Consider the following 13,552-nt stretch of genomic DNA (forward strand, 5'->3'; position numbering starts at 1 on the left):
CCCAGCTGCTGCTTTGAGCTTGCACGAAACAGAACTATTTTGTTGGCATTGTTTGAGGATATCTTCTGGCCTCTAACCAAGAGGCAGAGGATATGGGCCAAGCAGCTGGGCCTCACCTGTAGCCTTGAGAAATGTTCCTCTCTTCTCAACCTGATTAAAACAGAAGACCCAAGTCTGAGCTCCTGGTTTACCGCTAGTTTGCTATGGAATCGTGGTGGGTCATAACATAGGCAGGGTGGTCCAGGTTGAAACTTCTGTTCTCTCTGGGTTTCCAGGAAGTACCACAAGCTCTTTGGGCCACTTCTCCTGGCTGGTACTCAGCAATCCAATAGAAGGTCACCTGGGCAAGTTCTGCCCTTAGACTGTTTGCTGCTACTATCCAGTGTTTCTCTGTCTTACAGCTGAAAATATTTTATTACTTGTGCCCTAAGGCCATTTCAGAAATCTCAAACTACATTTAACAAGCAAGAGTGGCGTGGACACAAACAACCTCTCTATCCTAATCCTGGCTTCTCACCAGGGCCAAAATACCACCTCGGACACCCACTCATCTTAGCTGATAGAAACAGGATGCTATCAAATGCCTACCCGTGGGAGAACCAGCTCCCCCAGCACCTCTCCAGTCCCATCATGTGTGGACTCTTGAATACCACCTGGACCCAGGGAAAGCACGGGCAGCTGGAGAACCAGTCTGAATTTTCCTGCTTCTTAGACCCTGTGGTACCCACAGAACATGGTCCTCCGTGGAACAGCATAGCACAGAATATATACGAACACAGGGATGGGCAGAGCCTTAGGTCCAGGGCCTCCAGGAGTAACCTTAGAGTTGAACTCACTTGTCTCATGCCTGCGTCACAGAGGGTCCATCCATCCCTGCCTGGTAATGTGGACAACTGCAGGAGAGAGGTAAAGTGGTACTCTACCTAGCTCCCTCTCCTCTATCCCTGCTCGGACCTGGTCCCTATTGATAGAAACAGGTTCTAACTACTAGAGAGGGGGCGGGAGAGCATCCCATTGATGAAGGCAGACACTTGGTCCTGGAGTCTTCTTCATCCGGCCCAGGGCAGCTGGTCTCTTATCTTCCACACTGGGTGCTCTTGTTAGGGTGCCCTGTGCTGTGTGGATATCTTTCTTTGTCTATTTTCTTTCATTGGCCGTCCCTCAAAGAAAACCTAGAAAAGGGTGTTGCTATTGCTAGTCTCCAGTGAGAGCTATAAACTGTCACAGATGAAACACAAGACCAAACCTAGACAGCCTAGAAAGATGTGAAAACACCTTCTGCTTGCCGTTGCCTCTTCCTCGGCCCATACTTCATTTAGGTAACTTTAAAATCAGGTAGCTGGAAAACTTTCTGAAAAATAAGTGGGCTCTGAGGTGATGTCACCTGGCAGTTTTCTCTCCCATTTCCTCTATTTTTCCTCTGACCCACTCAGCTCTCGACCAGGACATCCAGTTTCTGGCACCTTTTGCTTTTGTGGGGACTCCAGACGCTCGGAAGACCTGAGGGAGGAGTCTCAGCCTCCCAACTCCAGGACTCCTGGCTTCCTCCATCCCTGGGTTTACATCTTTTGACTTTGACTTTAACATGACGAGCAAACTCGACCACCCGGGAAACAGCATCTTCCCATTTCTTCCTTAGGCATCCCACCAATCTCAGCAACCCCGAGCTTGTCAGCATCAAGTCGAAACATAGCCCCCGGGCTGATCAGGAAGCGCTGAGCATCGGGTAAGAAGGGGCCTTCATTTGCTTGGTCGGCCAGCTGTGACCTCACTAGGAGATTAACAGTGGAGCCACATGAGAAGGGAATCATGTCCCTCGGACTCAACCACAGGGAACTCTCAGGGGAGTCCCGCCATCCGCGGAGTGCATATGTAGCCAGAGCAGAGGATATGGTTAACACTAGCTGGGGGTGCAAGCCCACTGCCCCCCAAAAGCGGGGAAGCGCCTCCTGTTGGACTCTGCTTATTCACTCAAACTGTACTCAACTCTTCCACTACCTACTTTGAAAATAACTAAATCTCCATCCCTTACTTCCTGTTGACAGGAAGTCTTCTCTGCCAACTCATGGCCTGCCACAGGCCAGTGGGATAGCGCCTGAGCCGCAAAGTTCCTGCCAGGGCCCTGCTGTTTTGGTGTTTTCTAGCTGGGCAGTGAGATTGCTGATGAATGTCCAACAGGGACCAATTGGCTCTTGGTAGACCTTCTGTGAGGCAGAGGTCCATCCTCACCATGGGAAGCTGTTGGGCAGTGAAGCCCTGTGGGAGGGCAGTCTTAAAGTGACCTCCTGTCGTTTCAGGAGGGCAAAGAGGAAGAATGACATAGGGCCAGAGCAGAACTTTTAGGAAGAGGGAAATGACCTGCTGGATACGTGTAGGCAGAGAACATGTCTGCTGCCAGGGAGGGTGACTGAAGATCCTTTCAAGTCTGTATCGTGGGTCCTCTGCTAGGTGGGAGATCCAGAAACGGCAATGAGCCACACTCTCCCTGGCCCTAGGAACAGAGTACCCACGAGACCTGGTTTGAAATAAGAGCTAAGCTCAGACGATGTTGCCTGTTGCCGGGGTAGGCCCTCATCCTACCTGGCCGACACTCTTTAAAGAGGAAGAATGTGAGCACCACCACCCAGAGGGGAAAGGCCAGATGAAGATGGAGACAACGTTGACGTGATACCACCACAAGCCGAGATGTGCGGCTACTAGGCAGTACAAGCAAGGGGGATCCTCCTCTGGAGACAAAGAATATGGTCCCTCTAACACCTTGACACTGGACTTTTGGCCTCTTGCCCCGAGAGGCAGGTTCCTGTGGTCGCCTGTCTCCTGGTTTGCAGTGTTGCATTGTAACAGACACAGAGACCTAATCCAACAGGGTCCCTGCCCGAGAGGCATGATAAAAACTTACCCCCTCTGTTCCAAAAGAGACATGTGAGCAGCCATGGGGGGGGGGGCTGTGGGGAGCAAGTGGAGTGTACCCTAGCCTGGTCATGAGGGGTTCTCCCTCCTGTTTTCTGCTGCTTTCCTACATTGCTCCCTCCTCCATGATGGGAATCTTAGTATAGCAGGACGGGGAGGAAGCTGAGTACGTGACGAAGGCTGTGGGGGCCGTTCTGGGGCCACCTTTGTTTTTCTAGAGCATCGCTTCTTGGCCCTGCCATGCACCCTCTGAGCCTCACATCCTGGGGCTGGGGACAGAAATCATCAGGGGAACGAGGGGTATCTCTGCCTCCTCCCAGTTTCCACTCTGCCAAGTTTTCCTAAGTCCCGCTGTGGGTATACATGCTAGCCATTCTGTACTCAGGATCACTGGACACTAGCAAACACCAGTCTAGGAAGAGCCTGGCCTGCTCTTCTGTTGGTTACCGGGAAACTGCACCTTGCTTTATTTATGTCCAACCTATTATGTAGCAGGCACAGTGCAAGACCTGGGGGCTTCACGGGCACCAACATGTCCATTGCCCCTACCTCCCTTACAAGGGTAACTGTAGGCACCTGCCACCCAATAGATAATACCACAGCTTTCTGCTTTCAATATGGCAAACTGTGGAGGCTTAAAGCAGTAGGCTATGAATCTATCTCTCATGGGTCTCTCCTTCTGCTGGAAAGTTCTCACAGTCTATGGTGATCTCTGGGGTCAGTGGGTAACTCAGCTGGGGCGGGGTTCACAACAGCCCTGCTCACATGCCCAGCTGCCTCCACAAAGGCCAGCTAACAGAGGAAAACGTGGTTGTGTGTCTAGCAGGCAGTTCAGGTGGCCTCAAATCCAGCGCTTTCTCCAGTCTGTTGGTCACGACAGGACACAGGATATGGAGCCATAGACTCTGCCTCCAGACAGGAGGGCCACATGTCACAGTGTGAGGAACTTGAGTACAGTTAATAAATCAGTAACTAAATCTCTAGATCTAACTAATGTCATTAAATAATGAATACACACAACTCTAATATATACTGTTTAAATAATACATACCGTAATAATAATAAAAATTTTAGTGAATATGTACTATGATATCTATCTATCTATCTATCTATCTATACATATGCATTACAAACAAGGTAGAATTGAAATCTCTTCTTGACTCCAGTGCCCCAACTGTATGGGCTGTGCCCACATTGAAGAAGCCCACTCACTGGCCCCACCTTTCACACGAAATCACTGACACATAGCATTTAGACTTTGTTAGTACACCTGGAACCACAAGTCCTGGGGCTCCGCACTGAGCTGCTGAAGCTTCTGATGTCTGGGTCCTCCAAGAGTTTATGCTCACAAATACCCAAAGATGCGCCAAGCCACTGAGGCATAGCCTACAACGCTGACTCGCACTGGCTATTCCAGCTGCTGCCTGAGCTTTATTTGGAAGCCGGAAATATCCTGCCATTGTCAAGCAATCAGTAGTGAAGGGTAGTTCTTCTCAATGACGGATGGAACAGTGCAGATGACTTATGAAAGATGTATAGATGCTGTACAGACAGAAAGAGATAGATGGATAGATGATTGATGGATGGAGATGACAGATAAGACAGGTATACAGAAGATACATGGATACTTGAATATAAACAGACATGGACAGATAGATGATGGATGGATAAAGATGATAATGTGAATATTTGGACAGAGTAGATAGATGATGGATATATGGACAGAGAGAGGATGGATGGATGGATGGATGGATGGATAAATAGGTTGATGGTGGATAGATGGACAAATATTACATGGAGTTCAGATAGATTAGATAGATTACAGATAGGTAATTGTCTTGGTTTATATTTTCCTGTGTTTCTGATGAAACACAATGACCACAAGCAAGTCGGGGAGGAAAGGATGAATCTGACTTGCACTTCCATATCACTGTTCCTCATCAAAGGCAGTCATGACAGGAACCCAGACAGGGCAGGAACCTGGGAGCTGATGCAGAGGCCATGGAAGGGCGCTGCTCACTGGCTTGCTCCACATAGCTTGTTCAGCCTGCTTTCTTATAGAGCCCAGGACCACCAGCTCAGGGATGGCACCACCCACAACTGGCTGGACCCTCCCTCACTGATCACTAATTTTAAAAATGCCTCACAGCTGGATCCTATGGAGGCATTTTCTCAACTGAGGACCCTTCCTCTCTGATGACTCTAGCTTATATCAAGTTGACATAAAACCAGTCAGTTCAGTGATGGATGGTCAACAGATGGAAGGATGGACAGATGGAAACACAGATGACACCGAACCAATGGCATGAGAGCAGAAGAAACGGAGGCTGGAATCCAACTGTTTTTAAACCCAGAAGGTGTCAGAATCCCATCAAGAATTTAACGAATGACAAAGTCATGGGTCTAGTCTCAGAAATTCCAATTCAGTAGGTTCAGACTGACACATAGGAGTTGATTTTTTTTTTTTTTGGCTTTTTTGTTTTGTTTTGTTTTTCAAGACAGGGTTTCTCTGTGTTGTTTTGGAGCCTGCCCTAAAACTAGCTCTTGTAGACCAGGCTGGCTTCGAACTCACAGAGATCCTCCTGCCTCTGCCTCCCAAGTGCTGGGATTAAAGGTGTGTGTCACTACCGCCCCGCAGAGTTGATATTTTTAAGAGCATATTAGACTGTGCCATTATAATCAAGCTGGTTCAAGAACCACACTATGAAAAAAAAAAAAAAAGCCGGGCAGTGGTGGCGCACGCCTTTAATCCCAGCACTCGGGAGGCAGAGGCAGGCCGATCTCTGTGAGTTCGAGACCAGCCTGGTCTACAAAAGCTAGTTCCAGGACAGGCTCCAAAACCACAGAGAAACCCTGTCTCGAAAAAAAACCAAAAAAAAAAAAAAAAAAAAAAAAGAACCACACTATGATAAGCCCCACCCTAAACTGTCTCAGTCAAGGTCAAAGCTGAATGTCTTCCCCAGACTCCAGCTCAGGCTGTTTCAGTGGTGAGAGGGGCAGAGAACACAATGTCACCTGCTCCTCCAACCTCAGGGACAGAGCACTCTCCTATTCCCATGCTCTCCAGGGACTGCTGTGGCCTCAGGCAGGGTGAGACTCTAGCCACACAGCAGGTGGCAGTGTCTTGAGCTCACTGGAGCCCAGTTGTGCCACCACAACCTTCTGACTGGCCAGATGCCCTTGGCTCTGTTTTCAGTCTGTCTCCAGTGACAGTGAAGGACTTCAGGAGCTCCTCTCCCAAGAGGGCTGGGAACATGTGTATTCTGTAACTAATGCCTGCTAGGTGAAGAACCTACGCTCTCTGGGAGCTCCACCGTCACACAATGTCCTGCCTCTCTCGTGCCTTCCTTCCCATCTTCCTGGGAGCATCTTCCAACCACCTTCCCCCACCGAAGGGCTCTCAGTCCCTGACCCCCGAAAGTCTGCCAAAGCACTTCATCTTGCTGGTGTGTCTGGCTACTTCCCATGAATTTTGTTCCTCTCATTTTAATGATTTCTCAGTTGAGGCCCCCGAGAAAAGCTCCCAGACAAGACCTTAGGTTTTGATGGATAGTTTTAAGTTAAATAGCAGTAACAAAGGAGTAAGAAAGAAGTTTCAGGAAGCCAGACAGGCCATGAGGATAAGCTAACAAGTGGACTCCCTAGGGGGAAATGCTAGCATCCTGCTGGGTTCTCCTGGAATGGTCTGTGCAGCCACACCAGAACTGTCTATGCAATGCCATCCTGCTTGGTGGAAGTCTGTCTCTTGGGCACTGTGGTGGTTCAGATGAGAATCCCCAGGACCCTGTATTTGAAAGCTTGGTCCCCAGTTGGTGGAACTGCTTAGGACGCATTAAGAGGTGTGGCTTTGGGGAGGAGGTGTGTCACTGGGGGTGGACTTTGAGGTTTCAAAAGCCTCTGCCATTCCCTGTTAGTAACCCCCACCCCTGCCTCAGGCTTGTGGATCAGATACAAGCCCTCAGTTGCTGTTTCAGCACCAAAGTAACTAACACAGACACTATACCAGCACTTGAGGTCCCCACATTCAGCTGAACCAGGCGCCAAGCTGGGAGGAATCTTTCAGACAGGGAGAAAGACGCATGCCCAATGCTGCCCACAAGGCTAGGGAGGACTTGGGGCAGGCTTAAGCATAGGGGCAGGGTCTTTGCTGCAACTCTCCTGCCTTTGTGAGCAATTCCTCAGTCTTGGCTGGCTTGGAATTAACTAAGAGGACCAGGTTGGCCTTGAACATACAGAGATCTCTCTGCCTCTGATTCCAGAGTACTAGGATGAAAGGTGTCCGCCACTATGCCTGGCAGAGCCTGGCCTTCAAGCCAGGGTTGCCTGAGGAGATACAGGATACTCAATTAAACGGGGTCTGCATAGCAATAGATCAGTCCAAACATGGCATGTGGCATACTTAAGATTAGAGAAAAAAATGCTGTTGTTTGAAATTCATTTTTAATTGGGCCTCTTCTGCTTACTCTCTGGTGGCCTTCCTTCAAGGTCCTTCTTGATCTGGTCTCAGACCATTCCCTTCCCTAGGAGACACTGCATTCCATGGGATTTAGAAGCACCCTCTCCTGCATCTGATGCGGTCTGGTGTGGTTGTCTCTCTCTCCCCCACTCTCCACAAGCAAATGCTGTGCAGCTGACCTGTCATCTTATGTCCTGGGCTTAGCTGTTAAGCACATGTCTAAAGTCCCTAATTCACAGCCTCTCCTGGCATAGTAATCACTAGGTCACCATTAGTGGGGTAGTGATGAGAGGAACCTCTGGTCCCACCCTCAAACACAAGCACTCTGAGGAGACAGAACTCTCCCTCCCTCAGACCTGGACCTGGTCCTAAGGGAAAACACCAGGCAGAGGTCACATTTGGTGAACAGCTGTGTGACAGTGCAGTGGATACCATTTTCAGTAAGGGCTGGGTTATGTCAGGAACATGCCAGAATGTCCCGGTTTAAACACTGGTTTTCAGCACTCACAGATTGGCCTAGCAGTCCCTTAGCTGGTGCTGGATTTTGCCTTATACTGCCATACACATCACCCCACTGGCATGGCAAACACACACGAATGGGGGATCAGTCTCTCCACTTGGCCTCAATTCAATGTGGCTTGCTCAATGAACATTATTTACTCCCTCATCCCCCATCCTCTCCTTGCCATGCCCACTTTTATTATTTATTTTATTGAGACCGTTTGCTATGTAACCCAGGCAAGGCTTAACTTTACAACAATCCTCATGCCTCAGCCTCCTAAGTGCTGGGAGCTCTTTCTTGTACCCTGGCACACATGTAATAACCACACGAGTATACAGCACTTTACCTTGTAAAGAGCTTTCCCGTTTATTATTTTATTTCGACCTCCCTACAAGGCGGGAAAATCGGCACCATTTTCTGGGACAAACGGGACAAGTTGAGTGGTTAGGGGGCCAGCTCACACGCTCACCACTGCTAAACAGATCTTAGCAGCAGTGTCTAACTTTCTAACGACAGTTTTAAATGTCTTACGTGGGCAATGTACGTAGGAGTGTTTTTCTCAAATAAAACCCATATTCCTGTACGTTCAGGTCACTGATGGACTTATGACTTGCCCAGATGCCCAACTTTAAACTGCTCCCCAAAGCACCCATTAGACATGTGGGTTTCCAAGCCCCAAGTCTCGGTTCAGTATTGCGCTCCTCGACTGGAATTAAAAGGGGGTAGGAGGCATCTAAAAGGAAGGGTTTGGGGGTCAATACAGTAAGAAAAGACTACTATTTCCTCTTCAAGGTGAAAATGAGTGGATGGTCCCTGCAAGCCAGCTCTGCCTATGCTGTGACAGGGATCAGTGATGATGCCATGAGGTAGTACTGGCAGGAGGTGGAGCTCACTTGCTGTCCCACACTGCCTAGCATGTGCGTTTGTAAAAACCTTTGCTTGGTTGGTCATCTCTAGGATATGGCCAGATACGGGTTCCCTTAGCGGGTGAAGTTACAGGCTGGGGTACACCTCCTGCGATCTGATCCCCACCTCCACCCTCATGGAGGTGAGAACAAGAGCCCTTGGGCTAACTTCTAGGGCAGGCCACACTGATGGATGCTGAGCACTGTGAACAAGCTACTCTGCATGCTGCTCCCTCTGGCTGTTTAGATCAATGTCGCCAAAGTCCAACCAAGGTGGCAGGCTGGAGATCTGGGCTGAAGTTAGCTACAGTTCTGTATAGATGAGGGCACCTCTAACCTCCAAATTCTACAGAGGCCCGAAATGCTCCTGGAGTCAAACCTAGAGAACCACAGCAAAGGGACCTCAGCCGCGACTTACATGAAACTTGGGAATATTGGCGCGGAGAGCCATTTGGGGGTGCATCCACACCGTGGCCCCCGCGATGTCCCCACCCACTACTCCTTTCCTCGGTCCCTGGCGGCCGCGCACAGCTCCACCCCTCGAAGCTCAGTCCACACCGTCCTTTTTCAGCAAAACAACACAACTCACCACCCCCTCCCCAGCACCCGCACCGGCCGGATCCGGGGCTACGCCCAGTCCGCCAGTAGGCTATGCGCACCCGGGAGCGCGCTCCGCGTCCCCGTTTCCCAGCAGACACCCCTGACTCTGCCCCTGCCCGGGACAGTTCCGGAGCTCCACGCGAGTGCGGACCGAGCTCCAACCACTGGCTCTGCGGCCCAGCTTGGGCCCTGCCCCTCCCCCTCCCCAGCCTCCCGAAGGGACAGGAGGGACAGGACGGCGCGCGGGGGGTGTCCCGTGTTAACCGCCTCGGCGCTGCGGGAGTCTGGAGCTCCGGGAACGGGACTCACCGGAATGTGCACACGCAGTGATCGTCTCTTCAGGCTGGGGTTCTTCTTGCCGCTGCTCCCGCCAGGGCTGGAAACCTCTTTCTTCTTCTTGGTGTCCATGGCTGCGCTTCCCATAACTTTAGCCAGAAGTTAATTCCGGTGCCTTGTCCCCGGGGTTCGGTCCCCTCGCTACCTCCCAGGGCTGCTGCCGTTACACTAGAGCCACGCGCTCTTTATGACTGTCCTTCCACCCTGAAAACACCTCGTGGGGACTTCCGCGGGGAGGGCGGGTGGCGCAGGTAACACGCGGGGCGGCACCCGAGGGGCTGGCGGTCCGCGGGATGCTGGGTCGGAGCGACCTTTTCCTCCTACCGAATCGTCTAGTTCAGAGTCTAGGACCGCGCTGGTATTGGTTACGCGGGGCAGAAGACTCGTGCTGGGTGACAAAGTTTTCCTTCTCCTGCAAAGCGAAGCAACATTTTCCACCTCTCGGCTCCTCCCACAGATTCCCAGAGGTAATTGGCCAGGCAGGTGCAATTAACAACAGCAATTTGGAAAACAGCCTTCCAGTGCCTGTGCCTCGGTGGAATCGGTGGCCAGAGAGAGCCGCTTAGAATAGAAATGCTTAACCCTGGGCCGCACAATAAAGCAGCAGGGAGCCTAGGACCCGGAGGGCCTCCTCTCTAAGCGAGAGGGAGGGCAGAGGGGGAAGAGGAGGTGCAAAGGCGAAGGCTCGTCGCAATTGGGCTGGCGCGTGGCCGCAGGAATAAACTGTGGCGGCGGCTGGCTGGGTTCTGCGGGCCGAAGGGCGCGCCCCAGCCCCTAGGGGAGAATTGGGCAGGGCGCCCGCCCGGGGCGGCCTCTGAGCCGCGTCCCCGGGGACTCGGGGGGCTGTAGGGGCCGGACTTGGCACCGACTCAGACTCCGGGAGCGCTGGGCGGTGGAAGGCGGTGCGCGTTGAACAGGAAGTGCGCGGTGTGCGGCGCCACTGTCCCACTCCACGCCGCCCCCAAGTCAGCGTGCACTTGTCTGTCTCAGACAAGCCGGCTCCGGACTCGCCTGAAGCTGGTTTCTGATCCATCTGGTTTTGCGGTGTCTCTGGTTAGGTCCAATCCCCGGAAACACACACCCACACCCCGACCACGCCGCGATTGAAACCCAGGGTGTTAAGTGGCTCGGGTGATCCGCACTTGCTTCGCGGAACACCGCCGCCCTGCGGCGTGGGGACCTGCATCTCGATCCAGAGAGGCCTGTGGCGGGGTGAGTGCGGGCTTTTCTCCACGACGGGGTTCTTTTCATTTTCACCAAGAGTAGCGCAGCTGATCCTGGGCGAAAGTGCGCGCGTCCCTGTAAACGCTGAAGTCCTGAGACCACGGGAGGAAATGGGTGCGTCGGAGCCTGAAAACCAGGGCGAACACGCCACGTGCTCCGGGACCTTCAGAGTCACTGGCTGCAGATCCAGCACTGCGGGCTGCTCAGGACTCCGTGTTCCTCCCAGGCAGAGAGACCATGGCTTCAGGAGTGACAGCTCTCTGAAGCTGACATCAGCCCATCTTCTCCCTGCAATCAGATGCTAAGCAGAGAATGAACGTGATAGGGGTCACTTTGACAACACACCATGGGGACAGTTGAGGTGGCCTTTGCCCCTCTCTCTGGTCTCTCAGAGGAGGTGATGTGGTTAGCACGCTTTAGAAACCATTATTTAGGAAAGGACCTGTCTGTCCCATGAGAGACAACCTAGGTTCAGCTATCTCCTGAGTTTCCGCATTTCCAGCCTACTTCCTACAAATTAGGTAAAACCCTACACTTGGGGGGCGTGTGTCCCTGGCTCACCAGTAGGTTTGTATACATCCCTCCATGCTTTCAAGCCTGCCCAGTGCCCCAACCAGTGTCCCTAAGCAGTGACTGGAGGACACTAGGAAAGAACCTGTCTAGGATCAACACACAAATATTTGTCTTTTGTTCCCACAGGGGTGGGGTGGGGTGTAGGTTTCCTGCCAGGCTCCTTGCTGAAGGACTTTGAGAGACATTCTACTGAATGTTCAAATTGCTTCTTAGAAGCAGAAGTGAGTTCCAGGACAGCCAGGACTGTCACACAGAAAAACCCTGTCTCGAAAAAAAAAAAAAAAAGCAGAAATGGGATTTTGTGGGTGGGGGTGCAGTGCAATGTAAATGCCCAAGAAAGCCACCCTCAGCCACACACACACAAAAAAAAAAAAAGAAAGAAAGAAAGAAAGAAAGAAAAAGTAAAAAAAAATCTCTCCAGGACTGTCAAGTGTTATTATTTTGTAGCTTGAAATGGCCATCCTTGTCATGATTTGCCAGGATGCATAAACGGCACCACGTGATGAGTAAGAAATGGCTTTGAAAGTAGTCGTTGAAGAGACCAAGCTGACAGAGGGAAAGACTGGGAGTGGGGGCATATCAGCTGCCCTCCTGCAGCCCCCCACTGCGTGTGTGTGTGTGTGTGTGTGTGTGTGTTTGTCTGTGTGTGTCTTTGTTTGTGAAGGCCATAGGTTGGTATTAGAATGTCCTCTTCAGGGTGCCTGAACTGGCCTTGTCCTGTAGTCAGACTGAATATCACCATATCTTGAATATCACCATAGAACCTTCATCCGGCGACCAATGGAGACAGAAACAGAGACCCACATTGGAGCACTGGACTAAGCTCCCAAGGTGCAGTTGAAGAGCAGAAGGGAAGGAGGGAGAACATGAGCAAGGAAGTCAGGACCACAAGGGGTTCACCCACTGAGACAGTGTGCCTGAGCTAATGGGAGCTCACCAAGGCCGCTGGACTGGGAATGAATGAGCATGGGATCAAACTGCTCCCTCTGAATGTGGTTGACAGTTGGGGCAGACTGAGGGGCCAATGACAATGACACTGGGACTTGTCTCTACTGCATGTACTGGCTCTTTAGGATCCTATTCTCTTTGGATGTACACCTTCCTAAGCCTGGATGTAGTGGGGAGGTCTTGGACTTCGCACAGGGCAGGGTGCCTTGCCCTCTCTTAGGACTAGAGGGGACGGGGCGGGGGGGGGGGGAGGAAGGGAGGAAGTGGGAATTTTGATTGGTATTATTTTTTTCCTTTTTTTTCACATTTATTTATTTATTAAGGATTTCTGTCTCTTCCTCGCCACCGCTTCCCATTTCCCTCCCCCTCCCCCAATCAAGTTCCCCTCCCTTGTCAGCCCATAGAGCTATCAGGGTTCCCTGCCCTGTGGGAAGTCCAAGGACCACCCACCTCCATCCAGGTCTAGTAAGGTGAGCATCCAAACTGCCTAGAGATATGTAACTATGAACAGAGCAGTGGTGGCACACGGCTTTCATCCCATCACTTGGGAGGCAGAGGCAGGCGGATCTCTGTGAGTTCGAGGTCAGCCTGGTCTACAAGAGCTAGTTCCAGGACAATCTCCAAAGCTACAGAAAAACCATGTCTCGAAAAAAAAGTGATGTGCGTGTAAGAGACTGAGCCAGAGCTTGTGCATGCTAAGCACACCCTCCCATGCCAGTCAAGATAAACTTTTACATTACAAAATGCACATTCAAGACCAGCTTGATGGCTCAGTGGGTAATGGAGCTTTGCAGCAAGCTGACACCTGACTGAATTTGATCCCTGAACCCTACATGATGGAGGACTGGCCAGCTCTCACAAGTTGAACCCTACATGATGGAGGACTGGCCAGCTCTCACAAGTTGAACCCTACATGATGGAGGACTGGCCAGCTCTCACAAGTTGAACCCCACATGATGGAGGACTGGCCAGCTCTCACAAGCTGCCCTCTGACTTCCACATGTGCGCTGTTACACGTGTGTTCCTTCCAAAGTAAATTAAAAATATATTTTTTTAAAAAAGGATGTCCTCTTCAGTCTTCTCTCAACCTTATCTTTA

General features: G+C 51.3%; 1 protein-coding gene across 5 annotated transcripts in view; it reads right to left on the bottom strand.

The window, feature by feature from the left end:
* Positions 1–10,280, bottom strand: part of Prkag2 (protein kinase AMP-activated non-catalytic subunit gamma 2) — a 271,437-nt gene extending 261,157 nt beyond the window's left edge. For all 5 annotated transcript variants that reach the window (XM_041640579.1, XM_041640574.1, XM_041640573.1 and 2 more), the window contains exon 1: positions 9,683–10,280. In XM_041640579.1, coding sequence (XP_041496513.1) covers positions 9,683–9,796 — 114 coding nt within the window. In that variant the 5' untranslated portion in view covers positions 9,797–10,280. The remainder of the gene's footprint in view (positions 1–9,682) is intronic.
* Between the last annotated feature and the right edge of the window lie 3,272 nt (positions 10,281–13,552).

This window comes from Microtus oregoni, unplaced genomic scaffold (genome assembly GCF_018167655.1).
Source record: "Microtus oregoni isolate MIOR12 unplaced genomic scaffold, Mior012 000064F_ref0000363, whole genome shotgun sequence".
In the NCBI taxonomy this organism is placed as follows: Eukaryota; Metazoa; Chordata; class Mammalia; order Rodentia; family Cricetidae; genus Microtus; species Microtus oregoni.